Below are 14,488 nucleotides of genomic sequence, written 5' to 3' on the forward strand. Positions count from 1 at the left end.
TTATTTTCTTTGGGGGGACCAGGTCTGGCGAGGGCAAACCCTCCCCGTCCCCTGCCGGCAGGAAAGGACCACTTTTTTTGCTGTGCTGGCTGCCTGGGCTTACCCGAGGATGGCCTGTTAAATAAACATGATTTGTTTACTTTAAACGTTCTACGTTTCTCTGGAAATTGCTTTCCCTTTTCCGCTGAACGGGAGAGTACATTCTCCAACTCTTTACCAAAGAGAAGATTCCCCTCAAAGGGAATAGTACACAGTCTATTTTTAGATGTCAAATCCCCATCCCAGGTCTTGAGCCAGAGAGCTCTCCTAGCCGAATTGATTAGCGCAGTGGTGCGTGCAGAGATTCTGACGATCTCCACCGCGGCGTCGGCTAGAAAAGCTACTGACTTCAAAACCATAGGCAAGGATTTGATATAATTACTCAAATCGGAACCAGATTTGACATGATCAATTAAATTATCCATCCATATTCTTAAGTTTCGGGAGATACAGGTTGAAGCTACGCTCGGTAAAAAGGCAAAGGCTGCTGATTCCCAAGCTTTCTTTAAGGATAATTCGATTCTCTTATCCATCGCCTCTTTTAATACCCCTGCATCTTCAAATGACAAATCAGTATTTTTTGAGTGCTTTGAAAGGGCAGCGTCTAATTTGGGACATTTGATGAATTGATCTATGTCTGACGGAGCAAAGGGAAATTTCTTTTTTGCCGACTTAGGAATAAATAATTTCCGTTCAGGTTCCCGCCATTGGGAATTAATGATTTCTTTCAAAGATTGGTGGAAGGGAAAAACTCTGTAGATCTTCTGCGCCAGACCAGAATAAACCTGATCCTGTGCAGAAAGCGCTTCCTGAATTTCAGGAATCTGCTCTGTGGCATATACTGCCTTGAGTAATTCCTCTGTTTCTTCTGTACTGAATAAAAACCTAGCAGCTTTTTTCAAATCTATATCGGATTCCTCCTCTGATATGATACTTTCCCCCTCCTCCACCTCAGAGAAATTCTCTCTACCTTCTAAGTCCTCTTCCTCTTCTTCTTCCCCTAATGCGTCAGAATCTAAGGGAATTTGAGGGAGAGGATTCCCTAAATCGGGAGCCGGCACCTGACCTGTAGTGCCTGATTGAGGAGGGGCTGACGATGGTCCTGCTACTGCTACATCCTGCGGTACCGGTAACAGGGACTCTTTAAATTTACCCAATGTTTCATTAATATCTCTTTTTACAGATTTAAGTACATTTTTAAATATTGCCGAAGATTCTGAGGCTATCACTGCATCAATGCACGATTGACATAATGACTTGCTATAACTGGAAGACAATCTAGCCCCACACTGACAACATTTCCTAGATTTAGGTCTGTCAGCAGATTTAGACTCCACTCTTGTCTATAGAGAAAATATTAGAAGGAAACAAAAGGGAATACAACATAGTTCTGTTACTCAAAGTTCATGTATGTGTGTATATATATATATATATATATATAGATATAGATATATAGAACTGTATTTTTAGGGAGAGGCATCTCCCACTCACCCCACCCTCAGACTGAGTTCTGGCTGCCGAGGTAGAGGAGAAGGATCCCGCTGCACCTGCCGCTGTTGTCCCCTGACTTGCAGAGCCTGCAGTGGTAGTAGCGGCGCCGGCAGAAGCGCTGGCACCTTGCTCCTCCATGTCTCCACCATGCCACGCCAAGCCGTCGCCTCCTATGTAGGGGAAGTATGCATACTTCCGGTCGCCTTCCTGTGACGTCAGCGGACCTGACGTCAGCGCTCTTTCGCTTAAATTGTCCCATAGAGCGGCCGCGCAGGAGGAAGGCGGCGGGGGGAACAGCAATCTCCACTCAGCGTTTCCCCGCCATGACAGCAGTACCATCCTACCTACTGCAGCAGCGGCAGCGGCTCTTCCCAGGTACTGTGCCCACTCAACTCACCCTCTGGTGAGGAAAAACACAAAAAAATGGGAGCTGGGTTTTGAGCTGTGTTCCCGGGCGGAAACACAAAAAAACTGGAAATGAGGGGGGGCGGGAGCTTTTTATACTTTTTGGGTTGGGTTGGGTTTCCTAGATTGGGGGCGGAGCCATACCTTCCAGAGGGTGTCCCGGCTGATGAATGGGAGAAATACCAGTAGCTATAATGTCCAGTTTTGGCCTTAGGTGATTTTTCCCTCCATGCACTGATCAGGTCTCCTACGCCTCTGCATTGTGCACAAGCCAAGGGACAAAAAGTTCATGGGGCAAACTTTAAGATCTCCTCTAATGCCTGGTATACACCATGAAATTTCCCATCAGATTCAAGTCGAATCGATACATTTTCCAACAGGTCCAATCTGATTCCTCATATCTTCTGTACAAAAATTGATTAAATAACAATTAGGAATCAGATTAGACCTGTTGGAAATGATTGCTTTGACCCAAATTCTGACAGGAAATTGTATGGTGTGTACCAGGCATAAAGTACCGCGTTTCCCCTAAAGTAACACAGCCCCTGAGAATAAACCCTAGCAGGAATTCCTAGCATGCTTGAAATAAGCCCTCCCTTGAATTTAAGCCCCAGCAGCAGCAAGTCATGCTCAATACAAAGCCTGGATACAGGAGAGCAGCAATATAATGCGAGTTCTACAGGACTGTATATGTATTTTTGTTGGAGCCCTCCTGATCTGTCATAATTATCAGCAGCACGTCACCTCTTCCTAGGACACACAGCTTATCCTATCATAGCTCTGGAGAGCCTGACAGTTCTCTGCCTGCAAGAAATAGACAAATTAATTTCTTGTAAGAGCCTGTTTCCACTTGTGCGGTACGAATCGCCACGGTAACAATTCGCATGCAGATGCAAATTTCGCATGCGGTTGTATGCGAATTTTCATGAAAATTTGCATGGATAACGCTGTATGCGAATTTAACCATGGCAGTGCCTGTGTGCTTTTCCATTCATTTCCATGAAAATTCGCATGAAAATTCACATACCAAAGCCGCAGGCAATTTCCCTATTAAATACATTAGCGGCGATTCACATGCATTCCACACGCAGGCGAAGTCTGATGGCTCTGCCGTGCAGAAAAATCCTGCACAGAAAACCGCTCAGGAAAACTGAGAAGTGGAAACAGGCCCATCCACTTGTATTGGCTGTGCGAATCTACATGCAGGAAACACATGCAGATTCGCGATAGTGGAAACGGGCCCCAAGTGAGAGCCAATATCTGCAAACCACAAGCTCTGTGCATGCTGCTTGCTTTTCAGCATGGCATGCAGTATATACATTTTGTATAGGAAACCTACCAGTATTTCGCCCCAAAATAATACATCCTCTGAAAATAAGGTCTGGCACATGTTTTGGAGCAAAAATTAAGACAAGACACTGTCTAATTTTCAGGAAAACATGGTATCTTTTCTAGAGACTAAATAAGCCCAGTTTATCTAACCTTTCCTGGTAGGTGAGCCCTTCCATCCCTTGTATCAATGTTGTTACTCATCTCTGCACCTGCTCTATAACACTTGTAATGCAGTGCCCCTGAATTCCATATTCCAGATGTAGCCTTACTAGCGAGCTAAACAGGAGCAATATTATGCTAGCTTCCCAAGTTCCTATTGAATTCCAAAATGTAGTTTGCTGCAGCTGCTTGGCATGTAATGAGATTTAACTTGTCAACCAGTATTCCCTAGGTAAGGTTACAATGGACAAACCCTGACTAAATAATTCATAAATATTGAAAAAAAAAAGCATTTTATTACATTATTTTCACTGTAATACTGTGTCATGCTTGATCAGGGATATGGATTTAATTTTTGTAAGCTAAAGAAAAAAACAAAACAAAAAAACAGGATATCTGCTTCAGGAAATTATCTGGTTTTAAGAAGTCCTAGCCGAATAGAGCCAGTGCTCTAATTAATATTTTCATTTTGGAATGTTTGTAAGGTTGTAAACCAAAAACTGCTTTTACAAAGTAATTTTTAAATGAAGATGCATTTTTTTGCTTGTTCATTCAAGCTGAATCACTGCGCCCCCCCCCCCCCCCCCCCCCCCAAAAAAAAAAAAAAACTACATACGGTAAGTTTGATATATAAAAAAAAAACACAAATCAGAATGCTGGTAACCGTAGCCAATTGCTTTTCAAACCACGATCGTTGAAAAACGCTCAAAGGCGGTCTTGGTGTGCATTAGATCTGAGGGCTGGTGTACACTGCAAGAGCTTTTTAAAGAGACACTGAAGCGAAAAAAAATGATATAGTGAATTGGTTGTGTACTATGAATAATTACTAGAAGATTAGCAGCAAAGAAAATATTCTCATACTTTTATTTTCAGGTATATAGTGTTTTTTCTAACATTGCATCAGTCTATAATATGTGCAGATTACACAACACTCAGCATTCAAAATGAGTCTTTCAGAGCAGTCTGTGAAGTAATGACCTCTCCTCTAGCAGAGGAAAAGTAAATAGTCCAGGAACAGTTGAGATAATAAAAGTCAGATAACAACCCTCTCGACTAACTTAGTCGGAGAGCTTAATGGCTTGTTTGCATAGAGATAACAACTGGAGTTTCTCAACTCTTCCTGTACTGGAAACAATTACACTGATGTATCTGATCTTAATGTTTTATTTCTTAGCTGTACTACACATACAAATCATAATATTTTTTTTTCGCTTTAGTGTCTCTTTAAGTGTTAGTGATCTGCTAATGCTATGAGTGATTTTTATAAAGATCACATTGATCAAGAGAGAACACACACATAGCATTACATTATCAAGAGCTTTTAAAATCTCAATTGCTTAAAAAAGCTCTTGCAGTGTGAACCAGCCCCAAGAACCTTGAAATGGGATGCCCACCTGAATGAGGATACTGGTGCGACACTAGTTATTGAAATAAAGACAATGAGCATGCTGCAGATAGAAAAGCATCTTTTGTAGACATTACTGTAACAAAAACATTTCTGGTTACTTTTTGAAATAGTACAGGACCTATTTTGTGCCATGAAATGTCAGGTAATGGAATGACCACAAGGAATGCAGAGGTCGCAGTGTGGTTACATGGAATGTTCAGGTGCAGAGGATAAAAATTTTATTAACCAGAAGACTATTATTATACAGAAATAAATACTGTAATGTAGGACCGCCAGAAGGGGCGAGTCAGATCAATAAACGTTTGCCTTGTGGGAAGACAGTCTGGCAACGAGCAAGCTATATGGTTTGTGGTGGAAATGGTAGGAGTAACGGACAGGAGTAGGATTTGATGAGGTCATGCAGTGCAAGGAGAAAATTAGGAGCATGATAAGGGTAGTCTGATGGCCATAACATGGGAATTCACACAAAAAGATAAATGTTCTATGAAAGAACGACTTTGTACTGTGCTGCTACAGTAGGAAGGAGAATGGCTTATTGCCTCAGATCTGCTCAGAATCTGACAAATGTTGCATCGATCTGGCGGACAGAGGGTAGGGCCAGCATTATTTTACGCCTGTATTGGTTATCTTTCTGAAGAGGGTTCCTTTCCAAATACACAGTCTGCAAACCCTTAGCACCGCTCAGCTCTTCTAAGTCTGCCCAATTATCCACCAGGTTGTCATTCATCTGCAATGAAGGATAAAAATATTAGGATGACAGAGTACCAAGAGAGCAAAAAACATCTTGATCTAAATTCAGAGTCAACTGCACATGGCAAAAAGGAACCGTAATAAAGGATTTTTAGCCATCATAAGACTCCATACTACATTCAACTGTGGAGAAAACATCTGGGTACTTGCCTGTTTTGTCACCCGATGACTAGGCAGCCCAAAAATGACTTGCCTCTGCTGAGAATCTAGTACACCCTCGGTGTCATCTGGGTCCGCTCCGTGGTCCCGCTGCGGACCCTGTTAGCCTGGGGACTTCGGGCGACTGTGCATGTGTGGCTCCTCCATGCACCCGGCTCGATCACGTTTGCATTGCCATAAGCCTCCATGCACAGTTCAGTCTTTCGAAAACCTTGCATGCACAGGAGGCTTATGGTGTCAAGGGCGATCAAGCCAGTTGCACACAACTTCACCTGAGTCGCCAGGCTAACGGGGCTGCCAGCAGAACCACAGAGGGGACCTCACAGTGTATTGGGGGGGGGGGGCTGGAGGAAGCCCCAGATGCCCCAGATAACGCACACACACACACACACTTCAGGGTCACTTTAACATGCCTATGGTCAAACTTTGTTGTTACACAAAACACACAATGCATATTAGCACACCAAGACTTGAATACGTACTGAAAATGTCAAACAACGTATTGCTTTTCACACACACACACACACACACACACACACACACACTGATTGGAATAGTCCGTCATGCGGGTATGATACATAATCTAGAGGAAGGAAAGTACAACAGATTACAGAATGAGCTGCAATTCTCCCTCCCTTCACAAGAAAGGATTCATGTGCTATGTAACTTGTTACCTTAGCCACTGACAATTTGTGCACCCAGCCATATAATAATTTTTATAATGCATGACAGCAGTATACACATTCTTTACCAAGCTGTTACCTTAGCGATAAAGATCAAATGTAACCAAATACAACAGAAAACCTAATTGTTCCATGGCATAAGTACTTAGAAACCTACCCAGAATTCTTGGAGCTCTGACAAATGCCTGATATTTTCAATTCTCTTTATTCTGTTTGAAGCAACATCCAAGGTTGTGAGCTTTGTCTAAACAGGCAGGAGAGAAGTCCGAAGCAATTATGAATGCATCTGTAATCATTTACTAACATCTGTAACAACATGAGACTTCCCCAGCTGCTACAGCCCCCTGGTACCCATCAAAACACTCACATTGTTTTCCAGCCCCTCCAGAACCTGAATGCCATTGTCACTTAGGTACAGCTCCCGAAGATTCACCAAACTTTGGAGGCCTTCAATCTTTGTAAGACGATTACTCTGGAGGGAGAGAGAATATGGAGACAAATCATGTACTACAAAGGCTTATAAGATCTCAGGTCATCTTCTAACCACAGTTTAGCTGGCATACGTCAAATGTAATTCATACTATGACTTTGCCCTGTATAATTCAAAGGCGTGCATACGTTTAACAGACTCATATTCCAATTACTGTACATTCACTGATGAGAAGCAAAATGGTTGGGTACATGTTGGATTAGTATGGCTCTGAAATATACAAAATGTAGGCACACTGTACAGCAGTGGTTCTGGATGTGTCTGGTTTTCAAGGCCTTAAAGACATGATTTGCATACTTGATGCATTATGCACTTAAAGCTGAATGATTGCAAATACTTTGTTTTAGGAAGGCAAATGTATATTGAGCATATACTGTATTCCTAATTTTTGTAAATGGTGTATAATCTTAAGCAAGCACAAAGACCTAAGTGTATGGGTTTGTATACAATGCTTCTATTACAACAAAGGTGTTCCAGCAAATTAAAGTGGACCTGAACTCAGAACTCCTCTCTGCTCTAAAACAGAGGTTCTCAACGTGTGGTACGTGTACCACAGGGGGTACTTCTGATGGTTCCAGGGGTACTCAGGCTTGATATACTTAGCCAAGAATAACCAATTTAGAGTTTTAGAAAATTATACATATTATTTAAACAGCACCAGTTAAAGTAAATTAGTGTTTCAGTTAATTAAAAGCAATAGTAAATGCTTGGAAATAGTTTCAAACCAATTATGTATTACGATTAAATATCTATTTGTCAAGGGGTACTTGTGATAATGTGCAAAAAACTATGCTAGGGGGTACTTGGCGAGTACAGGGTTTTAAAAGGGGTACATACCAATACCATGCTGAGAAACACAACAGCATAATAACCTTTAAGCAAAAAACATGTATTTGTTACAGCTGATACAACATTTTAAAATAAATCGGCACGGTTTCTACTTTCTGATTCATGGTAGACAACATTTTGTTTACAGCCTGTGCTTTTAAATGGGCTTATCTGCCATAGGCAGTCATGTGACACACGGGAGGATCAAATTACAACTTGTGATTAGACAATTGAGGGGGAATTAAACAGGCTAAACTCTCTAAATACATTACAGGGTGCATTTCTCTACATTTTCCTTCTGTCCTGAGCAAGAGTTCAGGTCCACTTTAAAGAGGAAGTCCAGCGACATGTAGTAGAATGCAGTTAGTTATTCAGGATACTTACCTTTATGGTAATTTTCCTGGTTTCAGCATCAGAATAACTTCCTATGTCTATATATTGCTGTATATTGAATGTAGCCCTGCCCTTCAAGGGATGTTAAGCCTAGGCTGCTTAGCTATGCACATTGCCTGGCTGTCCTCCTGATTCACTGCCTCTAATGCTTGGATACACACGGTGCGTTTCCGCACTCGATGCGCCCGTCGATTCGCGTCGACTCGATTTCCGACATATCTGATTTGCGTTTCGATAGATTAGGTCGATTTGACATACTTTACATGCGAATCGACCTAACGATCCATCGAAATGCAAATTGGACATGGTGGAAATAAACGAATCAATGGGAAATCGATTGCGGGAACGCACCGTGTGTAGCCAGCATAAGGGCCAGTGCACACCAAAACCGCTAGCATATCCTCAAAACGCTAGAGGTTTTTGGAGCAGATTTCAGAGCGATTCTAGGCATGTTTAGAAACGTTTTCTAAACATACCTAGCGGTTTCTGGAGCATTTTTGTGTAGCAGATTACACATATTGTTACAGTAAAAGCTGTTACTGAACAGCTTCTGTAACAAACGCCTGGAAAACCGCTCTGATCTAGCGTTTTTCAGAGCAGTTTGAGCTTTTGCTATACTTTACATTGAGGCAGAAACACTTCTGCAAACCGCAAAAGTGCTGCAGGAGCTATGTTTGCGGTTTGCTAAAAACCTAAAACCGCTGGTGTGCACCATCCTATTGAAAAAAATACATCATCCAAGCGGTTTCACGGGCGGAAGCGGTTTGGAAAAGGCTCCAAAAACCGCTCGGTGTGCACCAGCCCCAAGAATACTTTTAGCCACAGACCCTTATTAACCACTTAAGGACCAGCCCATTTTTCTGTGATCTGTGCTGCGTGGGCTCTTCAGCCCCCAGCACAGATCAGTTGGCAGGCAGGGCGATCAGACTTCCCCCCCCCCCCCTTTTTTTCCCACTGGGGAAGGGAAGAGATGTCCTGTTGGAAGGGTCTGATCGCCGCCAAGTTGTGCCTAGCAGAGGGGGGGGGGCCGCCTCAAAGCCCCCCTCCGCAGCGCTATTCCCCCCTTCCTCTGCCTCCCTCCCCTTCGCAAAATAGGCGGTACAGGACAGCGATCCGTCTTATACCGCCTCCGATAGGCTTCAGCCTATCAGGTGGCGGCGATCCCCGGCCAATCAGAGGCCAGGGATCGCGATCTCCTTTACGGCGCTGCTGCGACAGCAGCGCCTTATAATGTAAGGCGCCCGGGTGTTTACATTTAGCCTGCGAGCCGCGATCGGAGGCTCGCAGGCTGTTCACGGAGCCTGCCGCCGTGAACTGACAGGAAAGTGATGGAAACACGGGTGCGACCAGCCGCCGTTGGCCGGCCATTAAGTGGTTAAATATCGGCGTTGGCTGGCCGTTAAGTGGTTAAACATCTCATCTGCATGCTTATTATCGTAAGGTCAGTTGTCCTTTAACCACTTCAGGACCAAACGAATTTTCACATATCAAACGCTGCTCCTGTTCATTCCTCAATAACTTTACTACTGCTAATCACACCTAAATGATCTATATATTGTTTTTCTCAAGACAAAATTAGGCTCTTCGTGTGCAAAAAAATTTTTGTTTAGTAATTACTTTATTTTCAATTTTAAAAGGGAAAAAAAAACTGAAAAAAAACCCACTATTTCTCCATTTACATCCATTATATTTAATGAACTCTGAATCCTCTCTGAAATAATTAACACTGTGTACAAATTGTTTAAATATCTGTAATACCTTGCATACGTGTATAATTTCTTCTCTTCCTTGTTACTATCACTATGTTCCCTATATACACCATGGGGTTGTCATGAAAAGTAATTTCATTGTGTTACACAATGACAATAAAGTGAATTGAATTTAGCTTTACAATAAACAGTGCTAACTATAAGTTAAACCCACAAATTGTATTTGCTTATCTATCCTGGTTATAACGTTTAGATTATGTTTCTAGCACAATGTATGGTGACCATATTGTATTTGGAAATAAAGGTGTCTTTTTTTCTGTTTTTAGTTTGATTTCTCATTGTACACCATTGATAAATTATAGGACCTTATTTGCAAAAATAGTAAAATACCCTCATGGCATACATATTTAAAAAGTTCCTAAGGTATTAATATATTTTTTTCATATTCTGTCACTATTTTCATTTTACAAGTCTTATTTATGAAAATGACTTTTTTTTATGTTGGATTGAGTTTGTCCGTAACTATTTATTATGTGATGTGTGTCCAAGCTTTAAAGAGGAACTGTAACGACAAAACGGCCCCTGGGGGGGTACTCACCTCGGGTGGGGGAAGCCTCCGGATCCTAATGAGGCTTCCCACGCCGTCCTCCATCCGTCAGGGGTCTCGCTGTAGCCCTCCGTGCAGCGGTGACGTAATATTTACCTTCCTGGCTCCTGCGCAGGCGCTCTGACGGCTGTCGGCGCCGAAGTAGGCGGAAATACCCGATCTCCGTCGGGTCTGCTCTACTGCGCAGGCGCAAGTTTCCGGCGCCTGCGCAGTAGAGCGGACCCGACGGAGATCGGGTATTTCCGTCTATTTCCGTGCCGAAAGTCGCCACAGCGCCCCCGCTGGAGCCAGCAAAGGTAAATATTGAACTGACAGTCGGCACAGTCGCCGGCTGTTCGGAGGGCTGCGGCGAGACCCCCGTGGGACAGAGGACGGCGTGGAAAGCCTCATTAGGATCCGGAGGCTTCCCCCACCCGAGGTGAGTACCCCCCAGGGGATCTTTTTGATGTTACAGTGTCTCTTTAAGACCCACCAAAATCTATTCTACAACTTGTTGTGGTTGAAATGATACATTTAGTAACAAACTGGTGGTGCACTCTATAAACATCCAGTGTGTTTGTAAACGTTCCATTAAGCATCATATACATGTACAAGAACAGTTGCACGCTGAGATTAGGAGTCGATCCCTACGACAACAGTTTGGAGTTCAAATGCTGTACAGATGCGTTGTTTGCCTACTGGCTAGTTTCACGTTCTGTTGCTATGGAGGCGATTTCCACTGAATAACGTCATGCATGGGATCAGGATAAGCGTGAGAAGCACAATAGTAAGTAACTTCAGAAGCAGAGAGGGTGGTTGGACAGATGTTCAGGGCCTATTAACTTTACTGGCATCAGTAACCATTTCTAAAATCTACACTGGAATGCCAAACAGAGGATTCCCTTCTGCATAGGAATATAAATATCTGCGTAAGAAGGATTTACCTGTACACTAAGTACAGTGAGGTTGGTTAGAGTTTCCATGTTTTGTAATTTGGCGATTTTGTTTTTACCAAGAAACAGGCTGTCCAGATCCCGTAACGTATCCAGATTCTCTATTTCCTACAAACAACAAGAGAAGACCACAAGTGAAAGGAGTGTTGTAAATCCTCAAACGAATCAAGAGAGGCTACGTTCACAATGGGACATTATGGTCCCGTGCTAAAGTCTTTTCACGCGGATTACCGCACTGCAATGTTAAGGCTATGCGACATTCACAGTGCGACGTTAAAGGATACCCGAAGTGACATGTGACATACATGGGTATGTACAGTGCCTAGCACACAAATAACTGTGGTGCTCCTTTTTTTCCTTTCTCTGTCTGAAAGAGTTAAATATCAGGCATGTAAGTGGCTGACTCAGTCCTGACTCTCACTGATAAGAAATTCCCCTTTTTATGTCTTTCTTGCTCTCAAAAGCAATGTTCTGCTAGCAAAGTGTTTTATAGTTGGAATTTCTTATCAGTGAGGGTAAGAAATTCCAACTATAAAACACTTTCCTAGCAGAAAATTGCTTCTGAGAGCAAGAAAGCGATAAAAAGGGGAATTTCTTATCCGTGAGAGTCAGGACTGAGTCAGCCACTTACATGATTGATATTTAACTCTTTCAGACAGAGAAAGAAAAAAAAGGAACACCGCATAGTTATTGGTGTACTAGGCACTGTACATACCCATGTCTATCTCATCATGTCACTTCGGGTATCCTTTAGGCTGCTTTCATAGTGGGACATTACAGGCGCACGTTAGTGCAGCCTGTAACACACCCCACCGCACAGCAATGAAAAAAATCAATGGGCTGTTCACAGTGCCCACATTGCGTTACACAGTAACGCTGCACGTTTATTGAAGTGCAGCATACTGTGCGTTCTAGCGGCTTAAGCCGCGTTAGACTATTTGCACATGCTCGTAAGGGTGTTTTTTTATTTTGTATGCGGAGAGGAGGTGGGGAGAGGCCGCTACGTAGCCAGGCACATGGCTAACTTTATATGCACTGCACTTGCAGTGTTTACTTCCAGGAGCGGCCGCTGATTGGCTGGCGGGACCACGTGATGCGGAGAGCTCCGCTCACGTGTTCTCCGCAGCGCATCCGACAGAGCAGGAGCACCAAGAGCTGCTTTTAACGCGGCTCTTGGTAGCGTCCTGCTCCAACACCACCAGGCGTTGCGTTAGGGGCACGTTATGCGCCCTATAACGTCCCCTAAACGCAACGTCCTGGTGGGAAAGTAGCCTTAAAGTTATGTTGTAAATGTTGCATTATGGTAATGTACTGCTGCAGTGTGTTACCTCTAAAATGCAAATGTTAGATACAGGGAAGTATACTTTTCATTGCCTGTATGCTTCACTGTATCTACTGTATGGGACGGTAACAGTGTTAATGTGCGCGATAGCTTTTTTGGAGCGTTGCGTTGTAATATTGCAGTGCGACTTTAATGTCCCAACATCCCACTGTGAACCTAGCCTTACACATTTATAGCAGTCTGAGTCTCTATTGTGAAGCGGTTGTGAATGGATTCCACTCACTCGTATGCGGTTTGAACCAAGTTCCAGCAGACGTAGCTGTGTCAGACTGCTGAGATTCTCAATCCTGCTGAGCTTGTTGTTCACCAGGTAAAGGCGATGCAACTGGGTCAAAGTATCCAATCCTTCAATGCGTTTAAGAAGGTTGAACGACAGATCCAAAATTCTAGAGAAAAAATAAAATATAAACAAATATGTTGCATCATACCCAATGGCATTTTCCATATTCCTATAATTTGTTTTAAAACTAGTACTATACGAAGTCCCTTTGCCCCCATCAGTCATAGCAGAATTTGAGCAATCTTTACAGCAACCTTTACTAAAGTGTGTAGCGACTGGGTGATTAGATTTGGTATCGTTCGTAGTGTGTCCGTTCATATGTTTGCGCAAAGTTTATGCAGGTTCTCCCACGTAAATGCCTTTTGGGGAAAGATATAAAATCAGATCTCCCAGTTGCTGGCTACACACTTTCATTCCAATCGACACAGCTTAAATGACCTTCGTTTCACTGCCCTGAAGGGTGACTTCAAATCGCCGAAAGATTAATAGCAGACAAAATGTATAAATAAATAGTCTCAAAGCTGTGGACAAAGGCTTGAATAAGGACAAAATGTTTTATATTGGTATGAGGCTGATATTGAATGCCATAACTCACTCAGCCTAGACAAATATTACATTCACTCTGCTTGCAGCTAAATCTTGTGAACTCAGAATTCACTGTGCCTCTGTGACAGAGTACCAATTGTGTAAGGATTGAGTAAACAAAGGGTCTTATCTATTAGTCATAAATCAGCTAACATCTCACCCCATATAGATGTTCTGTTTTATTTAAGGCATCTTAACCCCCTTGCCGTTATGATTCTTTTCGGATTTTAGGATCTAAAAGCGGTACAATTTTTTTTGCACCCTTTCAGACCCTAAAACCTGGGGGAAAAAAAAAAGCCAGGGAGATCTGCAGCAGTTCTTAGATCACTCATCTCCCTGTCTCCAGTTCTGAAGTTAGACCTCCATCCTCCAGTGGCGCTGCAACTCTAACGTGAAATTGCCGTCTGTCGTTGACAGCCGGCAATTTCACCAACAGGAAGCAGAGCCCCGGAGGAGAGGAAGAAGAATGCCAACTGACATTGGGATCCCCGGGGAGGTATGTAGAAAAACTCCCGCTGCGCGCATTACTCTGCATACAGCCTCCGGTGGCTACCCCGAGCAGAGGTCGGGGTTACTGTTCTTAGCTGCGGTTTTCTGCCCCGACCCTAGCTTGAGATAACCGCCAAGGAGGTTAATGACATGTAAAAAAAATTCTATGCAGCCCTTTTAAAGCTGCATGTATATAGCCGTCTGTTCCCACATCTTGTAAGCAAACACGATTGAAGTCTGAAGAAGGCTGCAATGCCGAAAGCTTACTCTTATTCTTTTAAGTTAGCCTAGTAAATGGTATCATCCTGATCAGTAAAAGCACTTACTGATAGCCAACATGATACAATACTCCAGAGTTCTCCCCAGAAATTTTCTCCAGCCGTGTGGCATGAAAAAATAGCCGAGTA

The 14,488-nt window shown here is 43.1% G+C and overlaps 1 protein-coding gene across 1 annotated transcript in view; it reads right to left on the bottom strand.

The window, feature by feature from the left end:
* Window positions 1–4,875: 4,875 nt before the first annotated feature.
* The window catches only part of PPP1R7 (protein phosphatase 1 regulatory subunit 7), a 44,974-nt gene continuing 35,361 nt past the window's right edge, over window positions 4,876–14,488 (bottom strand). Inside the window, exons 6-10 of the mRNA XM_068280629.1 lie at window positions 12,951–13,113; window positions 11,377–11,493; window positions 6,794–6,898; window positions 6,584–6,670; window positions 4,876–5,561 (exon numbers count right to left, since the gene is read on the bottom strand). Of these exons, the coding sequence (XP_068136730.1) occupies window positions 5,385–5,561; window positions 6,584–6,670; window positions 6,794–6,898; window positions 11,377–11,493; window positions 12,951–13,113 (649 nt within the window). The 3' untranslated portion in view covers window positions 4,876–5,384. The remainder of the gene's footprint in view (window positions 5,562–6,583; window positions 6,671–6,793; window positions 6,899–11,376; window positions 11,494–12,950; window positions 13,114–14,488) is intronic.

This window comes from Hyperolius riggenbachi, chromosome 4 (assembly GCF_040937935.1).
Source record: "Hyperolius riggenbachi isolate aHypRig1 chromosome 4, aHypRig1.pri, whole genome shotgun sequence".
Taxonomy (NCBI): Eukaryota; Metazoa; Chordata; class Amphibia; order Anura; family Hyperoliidae; genus Hyperolius; species Hyperolius riggenbachi.